The sequence below is a fragment of the Amblyomma americanum genome, chromosome 4, assembly GCF_052857255.1.
Source record: "Amblyomma americanum isolate KBUSLIRL-KWMA chromosome 4, ASM5285725v1, whole genome shotgun sequence".
Lineage (NCBI taxonomy): Eukaryota > Metazoa > Arthropoda > Arachnida > Ixodida > Ixodidae > Amblyomma > Amblyomma americanum.
In genome coordinates, this window is record NC_135500.1 from 148,143,862 (window position 1) to 148,163,538 (window position 19,677).

General features: G+C 44.9%; 1 protein-coding gene across 2 annotated transcripts in view; it reads right to left on the bottom strand.

The window, feature by feature from the left end:
- The window catches only part of LOC144128507 (RNA helicase Mov10l1-like), a 60,647-nt gene that overhangs the window by 37,507 nt on the left and 3,463 nt on the right, over window positions 1-19,677 (bottom strand). For both annotated transcript variants that reach the window (XM_077661947.1, XM_077661948.1), the window contains exons 2-3: window positions 6,697-6,976; window positions 1,534-1,695 (exon numbers count right to left, since the gene is read on the bottom strand). In XM_077661947.1, the coding sequence (XP_077518073.1) occupies window positions 1,534-1,695; window positions 6,697-6,976 (442 nt within the window). The remainder of the gene's footprint in view (window positions 1-1,533; window positions 1,696-6,696; window positions 6,977-19,677) is intronic.

The following is a 19,677-nucleotide window of genomic DNA, read 5'->3' on the forward strand; positions in this document are numbered from 1 at the left end:
GGATGTGACATTACATGCAACAAAGGGTGTATATGTAACACGAAAAGGTCCCAGGTAGATTATTACTGTCCATATTTGTGCAAGTTTTTCCCATTGTACGAAGCTTAAAAAAAAAAAACTACGGCAATTACACAACTGGTAATCTGAAAAATCAGTGCTAACTGGCATGAGATAATGATTGTGCACAAACAGAAAAATGCAGCCCATGGATGTGAAATGACTACGAACCCGAACATGCCTCTAAGAACTTTCGCTCTGTATTTCGAAGGTTAGCATGAGGCACAAGGCATGAGGTGCGTGCAAAGAGCAGTCATGCGATTCCACCCCCGTGGGTGGCAACCCATGCAGAGTGCCCTCTTCCCCCTCCTTCTGGTCCCATTAGGCTACATGGACACTTTTTGAGTACTGCTATGTACTATGACAGACTTTCCTTGCCCAGGAACCTTCACATTAACAGCTAGCGCTGTAATAGTGCTGCAATAAAACATCTTGCAGTTTCCAAAGGGAAATGTACCACCGAATACACAAGATACATCTGTTCCTTTCTCTTGCAACGTTAGGAGTGCACACACTGTGTAACCCAATTCTACACAGCTGCCTGTTCTCAGATTAACTTTTCAAGAAACTGCTGCAGAATGACAGCTGGCGAAATGCAACAGAGCTTTAAAAATGCACTGCTGCAAGACAACTGCCTGTCAGCGTTGCATGAAAGCAACCCATGTGAAGGCCAAACAAAACAAGGCGCTTTCCAGCTCTACAGCCATACATCAGGCTGAAACTAAACAACTTCAAGAAAATACAGTTAAACCTCGATATAACGAACTTCAATATAATGAAATCCTCAATATAACGAAGTTACAAGGCATATTCAACTTATTCCCCATTGGAAACCATGTATATTTTGCCTCGACATAACGAAGTAATATTGCTGCAATTTCATTACAACGAAGTCGCGTATCCTAAAAAAATTTACCCGGAAGGAAAATGTCGCCGTGACGATGACGGCCGCGGGGAAAGCGGTGCTAGTGTGAGTGACTTGGGTAACCCACGCGGATGGGCCTCATGGGGCGCGTGGAATTCGCTCCCAGCAAGCAGGAGAGAAAGAGAGCAACCCTCTCTCTTCCCCCCGTCCGGGCCCGTCTTTATTTTTTTTTTTGCTCGGTCGCCGGCGACGGCGCACTCCTCTCCTCTCTCTCACTGCTTACAACTGGCAAGTGATTTGGTAATGTTTCCGCATGCTAGGTACGAAATTTCGATGCAACGAAATTTCATTATAACGAAGTAAAGTGCCGATTTTTACGACTTCGTTATATCGAGGTTTAACTGTATATGCAGCCGCCCTGAGCCCACTCTGTGAAACAAAGAAAACTGAACCACCGAAGTCTTTCATGAAACTGCAGACTTTCGAAGTCAGTCTTGAAAAATATCAGCTAGTATGAAAGCAACTGTGGGCAACAATGCTTAGTGCAACAAGATTTAAATGCACAAGTCTTTAATAATATGCACGAGACAGAATGATTGACACTGCCTTACCTGCTGATTGATGACGCCACCTGTAGACGTGAGACGGGTTACTTCACCCACAAGCTCTTTTGATCGCAAAGCTTCCACACCACACACGCTGCCTGTACTTGGATCAAAACACAGGCGCAGCCAGTCACCGGATCGCACCTTGAACTCTGGGTCAAATCCTGCCTGGAGACAGAGAGATGCCGTGCTCAAATTACAGAAGGGTTCACACTCCAAGTCTTAATAAGTCCTGAACAAGATCTTAACAAGGTAGTTAAACTACTTCGTGTATGTGCTCTCCTTTGTTAAAAAAAATATATGCAGTGTGCTATCCATTACAAAAAATTAGCAGTGGTTCGACTACTGCTGAACCTGGTTAGAGAGTGAAAGCTGTGGTGTATCGGGTGACGCGGCTTGGCCTCTGTAACGTTGAGTGCATTCCACACACTGGATAGGCAACGCGCCCATCCTGCCAGGCCTCTGATTAAATAATTGATCACGAGAAGTTGGTCACCCAATGAACTCTGCGGCCTATTGCTGCAGTGACGCATGGCAGAGCGTGTCTGCCACAATGTTGTCAACGGTAATGAATGCAGCCCACATCTCTCTCTCCCCATCGCCACATACCTCAAAGCGCCACTGAGGAGTCCACTGCACGAGGGAGGCAGTTATGCACCTTCCTTTCCTCAAAATCACCAGAGTGTAGAACGCTGTCAACGCTAACGCCAATGAACCCAAAAAACGCCGACAGTGCAGCGTTTCTGCTACAACGTTGTGAATGCCAACGCATGCAGCGCACATCTGTCACTACTGCCACGTAGCTTAAAGTGTGACTGGGTGTCCACGTCACAATCTCATTAATGCCTCTTAACTTTGCATTTGACTTTGACCTTGACTTGACCTTGGGGTGCCTGAGGTAGCATGGGGTAGGACACCGTAGTTATTTTGAATAGCTATGATTCTTTAACATACGCAAAAATATCTGTACAAGAGTGTTTTTCTATCTTTACCATATCAAAAAGTAAGCCCCTACTCTGCAACTGAATGCCAGTCACCAACTTGTCATAGCTGATGCTGAAGTGAGCCTGCAGCCTTTACTTTTTGTGATCGAAGTAACATAAAACACTGCTCACATGAACAAAAGGGCCAACCGTAACTGAATTTCAGTGCTCCTTATGACCAAGAAAGAAAGTATATAAAACATAACCTAGCCGAAGCCGTGGTGAAAAATTTCACTACAGTGGATCCCAGGTATACTGAAACCGAAGGGAATTGTGAAATAGTTCAATATACAAAAAATTACAATACATAATATGCTTATCTTATCCTGGACAAGGATGAATTTTTCTCAAACTATGAAGTTTCTGTGAAAGCTGTATAGCTATCCTTTGCAGCCTTATGGCTGTGATTGGGTAGATGCTAATGAGCAATTACTCCCTTATCACAGACAAGCCTATCTGTCACCTAGAAGCCAGAACACACTGCACCCACGCTACAGTGACTCAGTGATGTACCACCTGCTGGTGAGTTGTCAAAGTAGCACCCGCTAGACATCGCTAGGCCTAGCCTTCGCATCAAAGCCAGAGAGGTTGTTTCTTTGGGACCAGCCACCGCCTATCACAACAGATCTAGCACTGGTACCAATAAATTATAAATAAAATTATCTCAGTATAATTAAGGTAAAATTGATTTCCGAACGGCTTTGGTAGCGAAGAAAGCATGCAAGGACCACCGCTTGGCTTCAGTAAGTAAGGTTCGCTACACTGCGTAGCAAGCTGTGCACCAAATGTTGCATTTTCCACATGACAGCAATGTCACAAGAAAAATGAGTACAAGAGGCCGAAGGATATCATCAAGAACACCCCATGTCCACATCGTCAAATGGTTTAACAGCACTAGTGCTGCTAGCAGGTGCTCAAAATTGCAGACAGACCCATTAGGCGAAACAACACTTACAGGGGTGCAGCATACCATTTCAATATATTGAATGTTCCGGTGAATGGGAGTTTAAAAAAAATGTGAACAATACTGTTACGTTTTTTCATGGCATCTTCAAGGGGGCTGTCTGGTTATTCAATATAAGCAACATTTCGAAATATCCAAGTTAGATATATCCGATATTATGGATGGACACGACTGAACCTTTTAAATCGGGCGGTGGCTCAAGACACCTGGCCATGACTTATGAAAGTTTACTCTTGTCTTGATTTTACACACATTTGCTCCTCCTGCTGGCTAAACACAAATCCAATATCTAGGTGTTGGCTACCAAAACATCATAAGGCACAACTTACGTTTACCAAGCAATCTACAGTTTAGCTGTCAATGTTGCATTTTCATCGTCCACAAGCATCAATGAAGTCTTCATGAATGCGCTGACATAGGCCACAGATTAACAAATTTCTATCAGGAGTTTTGCAGTTTCATTCTTTTCTAAACTATGCTTCCCACAAGCACTGCCATTCAGTAGACCTCTATTTCTCAGAACGACTGACGAGTGAGAGAAGGATATTGCTAACTTGGAAACATTTGCCAGCCTTGAAATACCAATAGGACAGCATACTCGGACAAAAATAAATATAGCTGATTAATTTATGGTTTAACGTTAATTCAGTGAGAAGCTGCCTTCTCCTCCTCTTTCGGTGACTTCATGAACCGCCTGATTGCACTGACGATTATCCCAGATGATACCCCCTAAGAGCTTTTCAATGTAAAAAATTAGAAATATAAAAATAAAAATTAAGCACAAACAAGCGGCACCTGGCCCTAAAACCCCTTAAAAGACTAAAGCAGAGATAACCTTCGAAGAATATTGACACTTCCTTTCAATCTTGCCTCACACCATCCCCAATGCTTATCCATCACTGCTGCCTTTTTTGATTGCAGCCTATGGAGCAATCAAGGTGTCACCGCTGTTGCCAAATGAAATCAAACAGAACAAAGTTTGCTGGCGGTTTAGCATTGCTAAACGCCTTTCCTTTCCTCAAAATCTACAATGTTGTCAACGCCAACGCCAATGAACCCATTGAATACTGGCAGTCTATTGCTCCAGTGCCGAGTTTCTGCCAAAACGTCAATGTAAACGCAAGAAGGGCACATCACTGTCACTACCAACATGTTACTCAAAGCATGATTTAGGTGTCCACTGACCTGGGCAGCCAGCTATGCACGCTTCCTTTCCTTGTGCGACTTTTGCGCATAGATGGAAGTTGATGAAGACGACAATGTGCAATTCACAGCACGAGTGTGGCAGTTAAACACGAGATGTGATCGGCTGTGGCGATAGCATAGTGCTCTCCTGCAGTGGCCAGCGAAGCTGATCTGTCCATTCCACCAAAGGTTCAAAACCCAGTTGCGGCAATATTTTATTTCTGCAGGCATCTGAGAGGCTTCGTACAAACATCGGCTTTTTCAGGATTTTTAATGCAGTCGTTCTTACTTTTCGAAGCCTCTGAGTCGCAGGATGAAAATATGGCAAAAGGTAAAACGAAGTCCGGGAGTTGTTATGTAGGAAAAACGCTAAGGCGCCCCTGTGCTGTGCTATGTCAGTGCACGTTAAAGATCCCCAGGTGGTACAAATTATTCCAGAGCCCTCCACTACTGCACCTCTTTCTTCCTTTTTTTCTTTCACTCCCTGCTTTATCCCTTCCCTTATGGCCCAGTTCAGGTGTCCAACGATATATGAGACAGATACTGCGCCATTTCCTTTCCCCAAAAACCAATTATTATTATTATTATAAGTTGTTTGACGCAACAAAATATGCTTGTGTTTACTTTGGTTGCATGGCGAACTATATTTTGGGCGCAGACTTGGCCTGTGCGAACATGTGTGCTAGTTTTGGCAGCATAGCCTGCTATGTATGAAACGGAGTATAGTAATTATGAGCTTAGCAAGGCAGTCTATCAGTTAGCTCAGTTAAATGCTCTAAAATGAGAGTCAACCAATGTTTGTAAACTGAAATTTTTTGGTGGCAATCGAAAGCTCCTTGCCCAGATAAACAAATACCCAGTCTCGCTTTCTCATGACAGATGGCACCTATGAACACCGACATTGGGTACATAAAATGTAGACAGTACAGTGATTCTATGCAACTCTATGGACACGACTACCATGTCGCCTAGGCGGCATGCAATGACAATAATGAGCGTGACATAAACCAAGATGTAAATGTTCTAATAAATCTATAGATGAGAGCACCAAGGCGATTTAAAAAATACTATCGAGAATATAATACGCGTGATATCTATCACAGTTGCCAGTAAACATTTTTGCCGGCAAAAGGGGCTCTATTGAACCCATTCCTATCGTGGGTAAACCAGCCCAGGCTTCTGACTCTGTAGAGTTCAGAGCGATTTCGATGCTAGCAAACAACACATGTGAACGACATCTGCCCTAAATCCTGATAAAGCACAAAGCGTTGATGCGTGAAACTTGTGAAGCCATTTTCTGCAGAGCAACATGATCGTTATTACCAAGTTCTTCCTGTTTGATGATGGGTTAATCAGCCATCCATGAAGCCTCCAATGTATCTTGCCGACTGATATGTTTTCAAGTAAATCTGCTTGCAGTAAAATTCCATGGACAGCAAAATACACTGCTCAGATCTAACTTGCTAATTGTGACGACGTCCTGCTCTATTAATCTGGTAGGTGAGTTCATGGTCGGTCTTTCAAAATGCAAAGGACGAACATGCATTAAGGTACTAATTTTCGGCAGCTGTACTTACTTTCACAAAACATTATGTTCCTAGTAAAAGTAGATTCATTGGTTCTTTCTGGTCAAGTTGATGTTTTTCTGACAATGAAAGATGAATTTAGTATTGCAGACAAAATTGGATTTAGACTTTTTCAATACGCTCGATTCAAACTCACACCAAAAAGGCATCTGCAACGATTGTTTCAAAGTGAACAGCAGAGTAGCCTAGCCTCCCTGAGCAGCATCCAAGAAACTGTCAATGGACGCAGTTTACTTGCGAAATTGGCTAGTGATGGTGGCACTCGCATTTTATTATATTTTTTCCCCCTTTTCCAGCTTATAAAAGCTCTGCTTCCAGTGAAAGTATTGTCCTTGTCGTCAGAATGCGGTGATCTATCGATGGAGGACAACTTCAATCTGTCGTCAGTGTCCATCCTTCAAGGCTCAGCAACAAGTGTCACCGTTGCTGCCTATGGTCAAGAGATACATACCAATAAGGGTGCAGGTGTGGCGACGTCCAGGAGGTGCAAGCACCTGATGCCCACCTTCGTCACCTTGGCTACCATGCTGGAAGGCGGTGGTGCTGGCAGAACCGAGAGCTCTCTCACTTGCCGGCCAGTGGGCTCCAGGCGGAATAGCACCTTGGTGTTCAGGACCAGGTGCTCGCCCGCAGCCAGGCTCAGCTTGAAGTAGAACTCCTCGTTGATGAGCCCATACTGCTCGATGGGGTTAATGTGTGTGACCTCGCCGAATATGAGCTCCCCGTCATTTCTGCATGGGGTCAAATGTGAGGTAAGACAGTACAAGATAATGTACACTTTTGTGCCTCCCACGAAGATTTTTCATGCACAAAAAAAAAACAACTAGTGCTGCCTTTTGCTCACATACAATGGTACTCTTTGCCTGTTAAGGCCGTCGGGGACAGCTTCAATGACGGGATGTGAGTAAGAGAGCGTGCTAAAGCCTAGGAAAAGCACGAGAGGTAATAATGAAAGAAAAAAATGACAGGTCTAGCCTATAACAAGAAAACAATAAGTAAGAAAAACTAATAACATCAAAATACAAAAAAACATCCTATGTGCACTACACAACCAATCCCATGCACAACCATGATGAGCGTAGCTCATATGCAAATTATGCTTTGTATCACACATGTCACAGCTGGCGCAAATAACTATGTAAAAAGAATGAAGGAGCTTGGGAATCTGAAGGAAAGAAGTTCAGGAAAAAGCAATGGGCTTTATTCAGAAATGTTAAAGGAACACTGAGGACTTATTCAAGCTTACCTGCACTGATAATCTACCACATTCTAATGACAACAAGGCTAATTTCCCTGAAACTTATGAACTGGAAAAGGTAAAAAAAATTTATGCTGGCATTGCCACTACTGGCCACTCTTGGCACAAAGGTGATGCCAAAAGTTTTCTGTGTTTGGAAATAGAATCAATTTGTTGCTTTAATTGAGCCATTGAGCCAGACGAAGAAATGTAAGAGCAGCCACTACTGAATGTAGCAAACACAAATGCAATATATGTATTTTAAGACGTAAAAGACCTTGACGTGGTTCTACTGATGACACCAAGTGCTGCTGCTAAGCTTTGGTAAGTAAGTGCTTAGAGCATTTCGCCTTCTGTCAACTGCGGCCAGCACCACCACTTGTTAATCAATTTGCGATGCAGGAAAGCCAACTGAAAGCATAATGAAAGGGGTTTATTCCCAAAGCAAGGCTATAGGTACTCAGCTATGTGCAGAGCAGCAATAAGTCAGCTCACGTGCTCGACACCCTGATCTCTAACACCTGAGCCGAGCAGTACCATTTTAGAAGCAGATGAGGAATGTGGCTATTATTTTAATGTAGAAAGATGAGTTGGAAAAGCAAACCACATTACATGCAGAGGTTGTGGATTCAGTTCTCCCTAGTGCCTTGTCTTTTCTTCCTGCTGCCAAACACCTAGCATCCAAATAATTACCCACTACTTTCCTTCTTTAAATAAAAATAGCCGTATCCCTCAGCACTTTGCAGAGGTTCAAAGAATATTGCTTTCTTTTGTAATACCTAATATTTGTGCTCCATGGGTACATTTAATGCCATTATGTGCTTAATGAGTCAAACAAATAGGGACACCAAATTTTTGGTTGTCTTTTTTTCAAAAGATGCATGAGGAATTGCTATGATTATATGGAACTTGCCTGTACCTGCTAAATAATTTATAATTAAGTTTTTTCTCCAACGTTGTTTTGGTTTCAACTGCCAAATGGTGGATATGACATCACAGAAGAGTTGAAACAATACCAAGGTTGTGTAAGGCATATGAAAACTGAAAAAAAAAAAATGCTTTTAGCATTTCGGTTCACTCTTTACACCAACCTGCCCAAAACAGAATGACAAATAAAAAAACAGCTATTACATGGCAATCGCTGTATGCCTCATGTGACCTCAACGTCGTCTCAACTTACCTGCGATGTCATTGTCGTAGTTCCGCTGTTGGAACAAACCAAAACTAGGTTTAGGTCATTTTCACGTCATGATTATGTTTACTGATGACTTGGGCCTACTTCCAGAGAGGAAATACACAACCAAAATTTGATGTCCTGGCTCATTCAAGTTTTAATGCCGTTAGTGCAGTGCCATACACAAACTCGATGGCACTATCTTTATTGCCACGTGCGACTTAAAAGAGTTCACCATAATTTATTCAGCAATGAAATGTGTGATCTCATCCCTGTCCTGACATCGGACAGCACGCAAGTTCGTGCATCTCCACTACCTTACCGCTGCCACTGGCACCTCTTTTGTTTAGCAGTACTTCTGACTAACACTGTTAAACAGGGAGCTTACACATGGGTTTATAGATAAATTTTACAGCGATAGCTGTTAACAGCACTTTCCCAGTAGTGTGGTGCATGCATCAGTGGCTTCACACCACACCACATTGATTGTGCAGCATGCAGTGATGCCATGAATGAAGTCACTGCAACATGCCATGCTCAATAACCTGCATGCAGTGATTTCACGCATGACATCACAGATATGCGCCACAACACTGCACAATACTGAGTTCCTAAAAGGAAGGTCACGAATGATAGTGATCAGGAATTATATGCACCTTGCCAGAGAAGACAAATAATAATTTAACCATTCAGTGACCAGTGAACTTCACAAACCATGACTCCTGGCCAGATGGTATGTCGTCAAGCCATCGACTAGAAAAATGAATAAATATTACATACAAATCTGCAAGCAGCTACCACTGAACATTGTGTTACGCAACGGTAACTGTCCTAAGGGTTTTTCACACTTGCAGACTAAAAACAGCAAGACCTTCAGCAAGAAATAATAATGGCACTAACAAACATACGGAATAAAGCACCTTGTCATTTTTTTGTGTGTGCAAGTGTAGCACAGGTACAAGCCTCTCATTTCCCTTACTCTTGTTTGTGCAGGGCCCCTTTGATTTTAAAAATTCGGGGGGACTTTGCTGACCAAAAGTGCGGCGAGGCGACAGCCTTTAGAGCGGTGTTCCTGCTTGTGTCACTGATGTGTGGTTAAGATGCTCATCAAGTACACAATTGTTTGTGAATCTTAAATGCTGGAGACAGTGGAGGGCGTTTGGGAGGCATCAGTCTGATTCGACGCCTTTCCGCAAACACTCTCCAGAGTCCTTACGGTAGACAAAAAATTATTGTGGGACAATAAAAAGAACGAAAAATAAAGTGTCCCTGCCCGTGCCACTAAGCAATCCTTATGCTAGACAAGAACTACATATGCGTTCGCAGGAAGTAGCGTACAGTTGACGACCGAAAATTCGGACACCTGATTTCTTACTTGGACTTTTTCGCGGCACCGCGACATGACCCATAGAGCCAATGTGCGCCTGAAATTTCAGACGCTCCGCAACTTGACTGCTCGATTTTTCGGCCCTCGTTCGCACTCGCCGCCAACACCCAAGACACCATATAATGTGTACAGTGGAACCTCATTAAATCAAACTGCAGGACAGATCGAAAACTTGATGAAATAAAACGAAATTCAAGCTTAAAGGGGGCCTCTTGCGATACTGAAATTCTGCACGATTCGGCACATTGCGCCCGCATCGTTTCGAATTCGTATGGTTCTTGAACGCCACGAAATTTTGTAAAAGCAGTCCGACTTCGCGGAACTCATCTATGCCGAGTCTTTCGTTGTTGTTGTTGCCTGAAAAGATGATGGCACATACCCACGGTGGGGGATTGGCCAGGGTTTGGTGCAGGTCCAAACAGGGAGTGTCTAATCGAAGGGAATCTCAACCGATTTATCATTTAAGATTGGGAGTGAAAAGGAAATCCTTAATTTGATTGAGCATGAGGAAATCGAGTTGTAAATCAAGGAAACAAAGCTGTGCGAGTAGAATTACTAATGTGAGGATTGATAAGAAAGGAAATAATTTTGAGAGAAGGAAAGCTTGAAAAAAAAAAATGAAATAAAATAAAAAATAAATAAATAAATAAATCTAGAAATTAACACAAAAATCTCCCAGTTGCACTGATATACTTGTGGAGTAGTTGGCACACTTGCCAAATGGCATGCCCTTTGACGGTTGCACCGAATGAGAGGAGGACAGGAAGAGTAAACGGCAGTCCTAATTGAGCGAGCGGATTTACCAAAAACTGAATTCTCTGCCGGGCAAACCGCCGGCAGTAGAGGATGAAATGATCTATGGATTCAACGTCCCCGCATGACGCACATAGATTCGACGGTGTGAACCCCGAACGGCATAAGTATAGATTAAGGCGAGGTATCCTACAACGCAGCAGTGTCATAGAAACCTCACATTGTCTTGATGTACAGTAACGTATATTCCATGGGAATTTCAAATGTTCGAAATCCGCTGCACCAAGGATGGGCTCATGGCTCAGGTAATGGTGAATTTGGAAGCGTTCATACCGGGACGTGGTCAGAAGTATGAGGTTTGGAACGCCCTGGGCAATAGGGCCATTGATGGCAGATTTCGCGAGGAAATCAGCCATAGAATTGGAAGAAATGCCACAATGTCCTGGTATCCACTGAAAACGCACCTCTATGACATGACGTGGCACGAAGTACAAAAGGGATCTATAAAGGAGAGTATTTTGCGAGCTTTCCAGTGCAGCCAAGACTGAGCAGCAGTCCGAGAGAATGATGACTTGATCAATATTGCTGGGAACGCTTTGAAGGGCCAAACCGATAGCGATAAATTCAGCAGTGTAAATTGGAGTATAATCAGGGATCCGAAGAGAGTAACGCCAATCTAGCGTTTGTGAATAAACACCTACTGCTGCCTTTTCTGCTTGTTGAGAGGCATACGTAAAAATTGCAGCATGGCTCGGATACTGCAATAGATAATCCTCCAGGAGACAATTTAGCATGTTGGCAGGTAATTGCTTTGCGTAAAGCGGCAGCACATGGTCGAAGCAAACAGTTTGTGCAGCCTGCAAATCGGTGATGCATTGCACGGACCTAAGCGTGACTGCAATTTTGGACAAAAGGTGCTCTGTGAACACAAATTGAGGCAGTTTGTAGATCGGCCAATGCTTATCTAGAAAAAATGCCGGGGTTGTCAAAAAATTGGAGGGGCCACTCCAGGCATTGGCTCAAGTCCCGTAGAAAGAGGACACAATTGGCCACTGATTTTGGTAGACCCAGGCATAGCCGTAGAGCACGTCTCTCCAAAAGAATCAGCGGTTGAATTTTATATCTAGGGCAACCGGAGAACAGAACGCAACCGAACTCCAAAATTGGTCTAACGTAAGTTTTGTAGAGAAATAAGAGAGTGTTTCTGCGCATACCAAATTTCCTATTGCCGATTCACATGAGGCGACCGAGAGCTCGCTCACCATTTAAGGCTATACTTTTGATATGAGGTCGCCAGTCGAGGTGAGGGTCGTAAATGACCCCTAGATACTTTAAGGACTGCACTTGCGGGATTTGGGTGCCACAATACTGTAGACTGATATAAAGAAGGGACGCGGGAGGAAAAATGAGAACTGAAGATTTGTTCACGTTTAGAGTTAAGTGTAACTTGCCCAGCCATACTTCCAGTGCATTGAGGTAGGTCTGCAAAAGCTGGTAAAGTGAGTGTATGTCTCTAGAAGAAGTGAAAAAGGCAATGTCGTCTGCATATACATACACCTTGACGTCACCCTGAATAGGTATATATTGCACCAGTATGTTAAAAAGTAACGGAGACAGTACGGAGCCCTGCGGCATGGCACACCTCTAGTCTGTGAAAAAGTCTCGGACGTAAAAGAACCGTCTGAACAGAAGAATCGCCTTTCTTTTAGGAATTCCTGAACCCATGCAAGAATATAAAAAAGCGGCCGAATTTCGTCCAGTTTGTTCAATAAAATCGAATGTTCAACACTGTCATACGCTTTAGCAATATCCAAGGTGACTAAAGCCGCGACCTCTTTCTTCCCCATTGCCATCCTAATTCTACTTTCCAAATCCAAGTGTGCGGTCCAAATCGAGCACCCCCGACGAAACCCTATCTGCGAAGCACTGAAGGCTTGTACCGCTAGAACATGATCTGTTAGACGGGTGTGCACAATTCGTTCAATAACTTTAATTAAATTAGACAAGAGGGAAATGGGTCGAATGTTGTCAATTTCTAACCCCTTTTTAGGATCCTTAAGAAGTAAGATTATTTTCGCAATTTTCCATTCAGGAGGGAGCCAAGATTTCTCCAGAGAGACATTAACCATATGCAAAACATCCGAGGTAAATTCTTGCACAAAAGATTTCAACATACCAATAGAGATCCCATCGCATCCGGGAGCGGCAGGTTTGAGGCCAGAAACAATGGAAAATAATTCAGAGGGTGTAACCGCAGTAAAGTCTGCGCGCGGAGGGGGTAGTACGAATGGAACCGCCAACCGCGCCTGAAAGCGCAGAGCAAGGCCTTGTGCTATGTGGTCAAGTTGATCTTTAGTATCCTCTGGTGATAAGACCACGGACTGTGTGACCTGAGAGGTCGGAGCTGTATGGGTGCGTTCCATGAAGCGGTACAAAGCTTTGCGGTTACTAGGGCTGGATAAATAACTGTTCAAATTCTCATTGTACTCCTCCTTCGCTTGACCAATGGTCCTCTTAAATGAAGTCGCTAGAAATTTGTAATTTATCCAATTTTGCGGGCAGTGGTTATGAGAGAGGGTTTTCCAAGCAGCTTTTCTAAGGCGATATGCTCTCTCACAGTCATCATTCCACCATAGGGAGGGCTGTTTGTTCTTAATCGTAGTCTTCACCTTGAACACGGAACGCTCGGAGGCCCCTAACACAGAACCGAGAATTCGGTTAGCGCGATCCAAGTTATCCGATGATGCAATGGAGGAGAAAGAGGACTGTACAAGTTTTTTGAAAATTGTGTGGTTGACAAATTTTTGCGGTGCCGCAGCCGTTCTTGGGGAAGAAGCTGCTATTGTGAAAGATACCAGAAAGTGGTCACTGGAAGTACCACAGTCCACTGTAAACCACGAAGAAGCCTGTGCCCCGTTCACAGCCAGTGTAATACCCCTGTCACACGGGACTTCTTCTCGGCCTTTGCCGTAAAGTTGTCTTATTGCACTAAAGGAGGAAAACCGAAAAGGAGCAGCGACGCTGCTACACGGCAAATCTAAAGGAGCTAGAACGCGGCCTCCGTGAATGCCAAAAGTCACCGCTGTGTGTGAAGCGGCGCTAGTAACATTATGAAATTAAAGCAGACGGTAGCACTTCAGCTAAGAGTGCATTCGTTTATGTTGGAAAAAGTAGCTATCACGATAATAAACGAGCGTTCTGACGGTGAGAAACGGATATTTTGAAACAAAGTTTCTTCTTTTTTTTTTTCATCGTTCTCGGTCCGACCACGGTAGGAGCACTTTTCCGTTCGGCTCCTCGTCGTGTTCGAGAAGCGTGCTTTGTTGCTTGTGTCTTTGTGCACACAAGCAAACTCAAAACACGCACACAACAAAGAGCAAACGAAGAAAAAACAGCAAAGCGAGATGCGCAAGCACGTGTGTGTCGATGCGGCTGCTGAAAAGCGTTCAAGTCCTTTCTTAGCAGTGTGGATGCCTTTAGTCATAGCCTCCTCTACGGTTAAGTGCACTGTAACGCAAAATTAACCATTGAATAAGATAAATTAGATATTTTTTTACGGTTTCAAAACTAAAAATTGCGTCAATTTTTTATTCCTTGAGCTCGCTAGCTGGTGCTGCCGTCTGGGTTGCTCCTTTAAGCAACTTTAAGGCCGCTGACGGCCGCCTTTATTGGTACGGAACTTTACCACAAAGGTCTCGACGCTTTGCCGTGTAGATGCGCGTCACGCACCTTTGGGGCAAAGGACCTTAATTTCTAAGGCCTTACAAGTGCCCGTGTGACAAGGGTATGGACCTCCTTCACCCCGCGACGTCACGAAGATGTGGTGGCGCTGATGTTAGCAGCGACTTTCGCATGGTAGGCAAAGCAGGTTCCGCTTACCCGTGCCTACCGCAGCTGCCGCAGCTACCGGCGGCTGCTTCAAGCCTGTGCACAGTGGAAGCAGCATGTATTGACTAGCTGCATCACTGCTGGATCCGCGTAGTAGAATAAAAAATATTAAATTAGCCTCGATAGGTTTCTCGGGCATAAATGCCGCATTCGGAAACTGGCTAACAGGCATTGGGCCACGGTAGTAAAGCGCGAAGTCTGGGAGTCGATAGGCACTGCCACTCAATGCACTTAATAGCATGCAAGTTACTGCGTTCATTCACCTGAACTTCAGGATAGTAGGCTGATAATTGCTCAAGGAAAAAAAAGACATATGCAGCTGCACACGCACTTATCACCTTGAGCCGGAGTGCACGAGGCGCCGACAGGTTCACTCACCCCCAAGGAGTGCGTTTTTTTTGTTAATAGCACAGCATGCTTTAATGGCACGTTTTATGACATTTAATATTTACTTGAAACTGTTTCTTGATATGACGACGTAATTATTTCATTCGAGTAGAAAGAAGTCTGGTAAGTTGTGTCAATCTTGCGCGGTCGCGTTGGTGTGCTTAGAATAGCGTACCTTAAGTGTGCTAAGCGCCATATGCTTTTTCATTGCATCATGCATGCGTCATGTTTCATGAGCTAGAACATGATCGCGAAGCTTGTTTGGAAAGAAGCAGCCGCAGGCGTCCTACTAACAGACACGTGGCGAGATTGAGACGGGACGCGGCAATGAAAAGTGTTTTCGTTATTCATGCATGCGATATGTAACTAAACTTGGTGCAAATATGAAATTCCTACGCTAGTTTCAGTAATTCCTTTTATTTATAGCTATACCTGGTGCAGTTCTGGGTAATTATAATTAACACCGTCGTCAAGTCCCCCCAAGGTCTCAAATAATTGAGTAGATAGTGCGCAGTTTTTTTATGCCAGCATGCACATAAAGCCCTGTTCTGTACGATGACGCGATTAGTTCTTTTTCTGTATGATCAGTACTTATGCATGCATAGTTACATGAAAACGTTTCTTACAAGAAATAACTAACACAGTACTGCACGTGTAGGGAAAAAAAATCAAGATTTATTACGCTCCTCAACGTCTCAGGAATAGTTTGCGACAAATGAAATCATTTTATTTTCATGCGAATTACGAAGGTGAGTGATCCAGTCCCAGAAAATGTGATAGGTCACAAAACGAACCTTAAAGTTTATTCCCTCGTTTATGGCATCTTCGCTTTCCCTTTGGTCAAAGAAATGCGGCACTGAAATCAAAGAAATTACCTCACAATTTTTGACGACCACACTTCTAAAAAGCGTAAATTATAAATTTGTGCTCAATATTTTGCTATAATTTTTCGTCACGAAACTAGACTTCAGGGCTAGGAAAGAAAATAATTCTAGAAATCAAAAATTTTCACCAAATCGACCAGCTTAACACGAGGACAAGTCGGCCTGGCTGGTGCGTGGTCATGCGGCTAAATACAGTGCTAAGCGAGACAGGAGATCAGGGACACGACGCTGTCCCCACTTTTCGCAGAGCGCGACACGTACGTATGTCAGCAGACGATGAGCGCATGTCTGCTCCGACGAAACAAGGCCAGCACTTCCCCTCACTATTGTCCCGAAGTAAAATCATTCCGGCTAGTGCAGAGTGTCAAAACTTGTTTTATTCAATGCCTAGCGCATAAATAAACGGCAGGAACGCTTTCTACATGTTTACTACTAACCATATATACAATACAGTGGCAAACTATTTCTCTTTATAGGCCGCACGTGGCCAACGCGAGCTCGTGTACTTCAACAAATTACTAAGTTGGAAGCATCAACCATTGCTATGATTCGCAGAAACTGAAAACGCGCCTACAAGCCTTGAAAACCCGCGCTCAACACCTATCCGTGACGCCACTCCCCGACCTTTTGCCTACCACGAGCTCGCTAGCGACTGCAGCGCCACCTCGTTTGTTTACAAACATGCAGGAGGTCTATAAGGTCAATGACAGACTGAGAGTCCGAACGCAAGAAAGTTACCCCTGGACTGTTACAGCAACGCACGTTCCTTGCTGGCATCCATGACCATAGAAGCTGGCCACATGCGTCAGTCCGAAAACCCCAAATTATGTGGTGGGAATTGAAATCTCCAGCAATCACCACTCTATTGTTGGATCGCAAAAGAACATTTAAATGATCAGTGTTGTGTACACCCGAAGGAAAGTAAACATTAGCAACGGTAAGAGAAGCACACTGTGGAATTGCGATTTCAACAGCCAACAATTCGCAGTCAGGTGTTTGAATTTGGTGCGTTATCTGCGCCCGATGAACAAATTTAGTAGAAATTAATGTTAACAAGCCTCCACCCCTACCGTAATTACGATCGGCTCGGAATACCCTGAAATTTTTGAGAGAGAATGACCTAATAGAAGTAAGCCAAGTTTCCTGAAGTACAATGGTGTCGGGGTCTAATTGTGAGACAAGGTGATGCAAATCGTGAAAAGAAGATACCACTGAACGGCAATTCCACTGTAATACTTTTAACCCCGCCATAGATATTGTAAAAGCATAGAGGCCGTGACAGCCTCCTGTAACAAATCAGCTTTATGTGGAATTTTGTGGGAACCTTTCTTGCTTGGGAGGGCGGACTTCGAAGGAGAAGAAGCTGCACGGCGCTTCTGTGAAGGGTTCCCCATCTACATCCATAGAGCAAGCTGTGGAAGTGCTGGTATCCCCGGTACCACGTACAGGCACAGACGAGGATTCAGCAGGCATAGGAGCCATGGGAAAGACACCAGAGAGGCTATGAGAACTGGTTGATGGAACCGGAATGGCAACAGTTGGATGCGCAACCTGATTCGTAATAACCTGGGACAGAGCTTCAGTGAATGTGGTCAGCATACGGTCCACAACACCTGCAAGTGCCTTCTCGACCACTGACACCACAGACTTCGTCAGCAACGCTTCTGCCTCAGAACCAGCTGATCGTGCCATGCCCGCATAAGAGTGCTTCTTACGGTCTAGTTGTGCATAAGCATCTGCCCTAGAACACCTTTTCTGCTGAACAATGTCCAGAACATTCTGTTCTTCTGAACGCTTGGGACAGCCAGCATCATCAGCCAGATGATTGCTGCCACATAGAGAACAAATGGGTACTTCAGATGCACAGTGGTCTGCGGAATGGGTTTCCCCGCATAGTCGGCAACGCGTCGCAGATTTGCAAGCTTTAATGCTGTGGCCAAATCGGCAGCAATTCCTGCATTGCAATGGGCGAGGAGGTAACGGGTCGACACGGTACACAATGGGCCAAACCTTTATCTCAGAAGGGCACGAAGCTCCTGCAAATGTAGCAATCACCGACTCTGTCCGTACACGTGAGCCATTAGCATCCCTGGTGCAGCGGTAAGCTGAGATCACCCGAACACCGGCAGCCTGAAGGTCATCAAGTAGTTCCAGCGGAGACGACGATGGGTCCACGCCGCGGATGATTCCCTTCGAACAAGCAAGTTGTTCTGGTATGAAGGGTTTTACTGGTAATGACGCGAAGGATGTGCTTTGTAGCAACTCTGACACGCACTGCACATCCGAGGATCGGCACAATATGCCTCTATGGCCGAAAGGGCGCACTTCGGAAATTTCTAAGTAGCGGCTGGTGACATCCTGCAGCTGATCCTGAATCAATTTAGAATTTTTCAGTTTTATTGCCCAGTCTCCAACTGGTACAATCGCCACTGGGATGTCCGTGACACCATTCCTACTGAAAGCATCTAAGGGCAAGCTTTTGGCCGGCAGACTGGCGAACCAGTGGGCCGGACTCCCACCCGTGGAAGCTAACGACATGCCGTTAGGCCTAAGGGGACATTTCCCCTAACTATCGGAACAGCACCAAAACAGAAAAAAAACTGGATAAAACCCCCACACGTGGAACGGCCTCACCGACGAAAGAAGACGGCAGTCCGCAGCGGTCGGCCCTCGGAAAACTGATGAAGATAAGAGTGAAGGTCCTTCACGTCCACCGAGCAAGCGTCCGAGCCTCCCATTCATTTCGAATACGAAAAGAGGTAGCAGCGAAGCGCGTGGGAGGCATACGGCTTCACGGAGACGGCGAGCGCGGTAGGAAATGGTGGTCATTTTAAAGCGAGGTCAGCGACCCGCGGCAAAACGCACCGTAACCCTGACTTTTCTATCGTAAAACCGCAGATAACTGGCGTTTCGATGGCAAGCAAGACGCCCCTCATTATACGCAAGCCACCGCAGAGTGCCTGTTGCCGAATACGATGCCGATTTTGGCTCTAGTCGCTAGGCCTAATGACGGAGCTGACGCCGACAGAGCGCTTGCCTCGGCCGTTTTCTGTTTCGCCATCTTCGCGTTCCCGTTCTGGGCCCATAGTACTGCGGGCACAATGCAACTCCCGCAGCGGCGTGTTCGCTTCCCCGTTTAGACTTTGTCCCAACCCGTGCGTTCATCGGCGACATGCCGAGGGCAGCATAGCCAGGCCGAGCTCATGAAAGCGGTCGCCGCCCGTCGTCTGAACACGTGTTCTGCGGCGAAATTTAGTCATTAGGAGCTTTAGAATGTGTGCAACACAACTGACCTACTCCTCCAGCATAATAGCAATAAGTTCGTGATTTTTTCGGTGAAATTTGATTTTCCAGACCGCCTGATTTTTCGGTCGTTTTCGCGGTTCCTAGAGGGTCGGAAAAATCGGTCGTCGACTGTAATCATTACCACGCTCGGCTGAGGAACGGAAGGATGATGGTTCGAATCCCGCCGTGCACAAGGATTTTTCTTTTCTTATCGAGTCATCGGTGTGACATGACTTGAGACTGGACATGACCTGCGACCGGACACGGTCATGGCCGCAAGTGTGAGCCATTATTAGAGGCTTTCGCCTTAATAACACTTGCCTAAGTAGTTCACCATGCTTAATCCAACCAAAAATGCAGTCTTATCCTCACTGCTTCAGCAGAGCAGTCGACCTGCCATAGTGGTGTAGGCACGATCAGCAGTGCCTCACACCCCA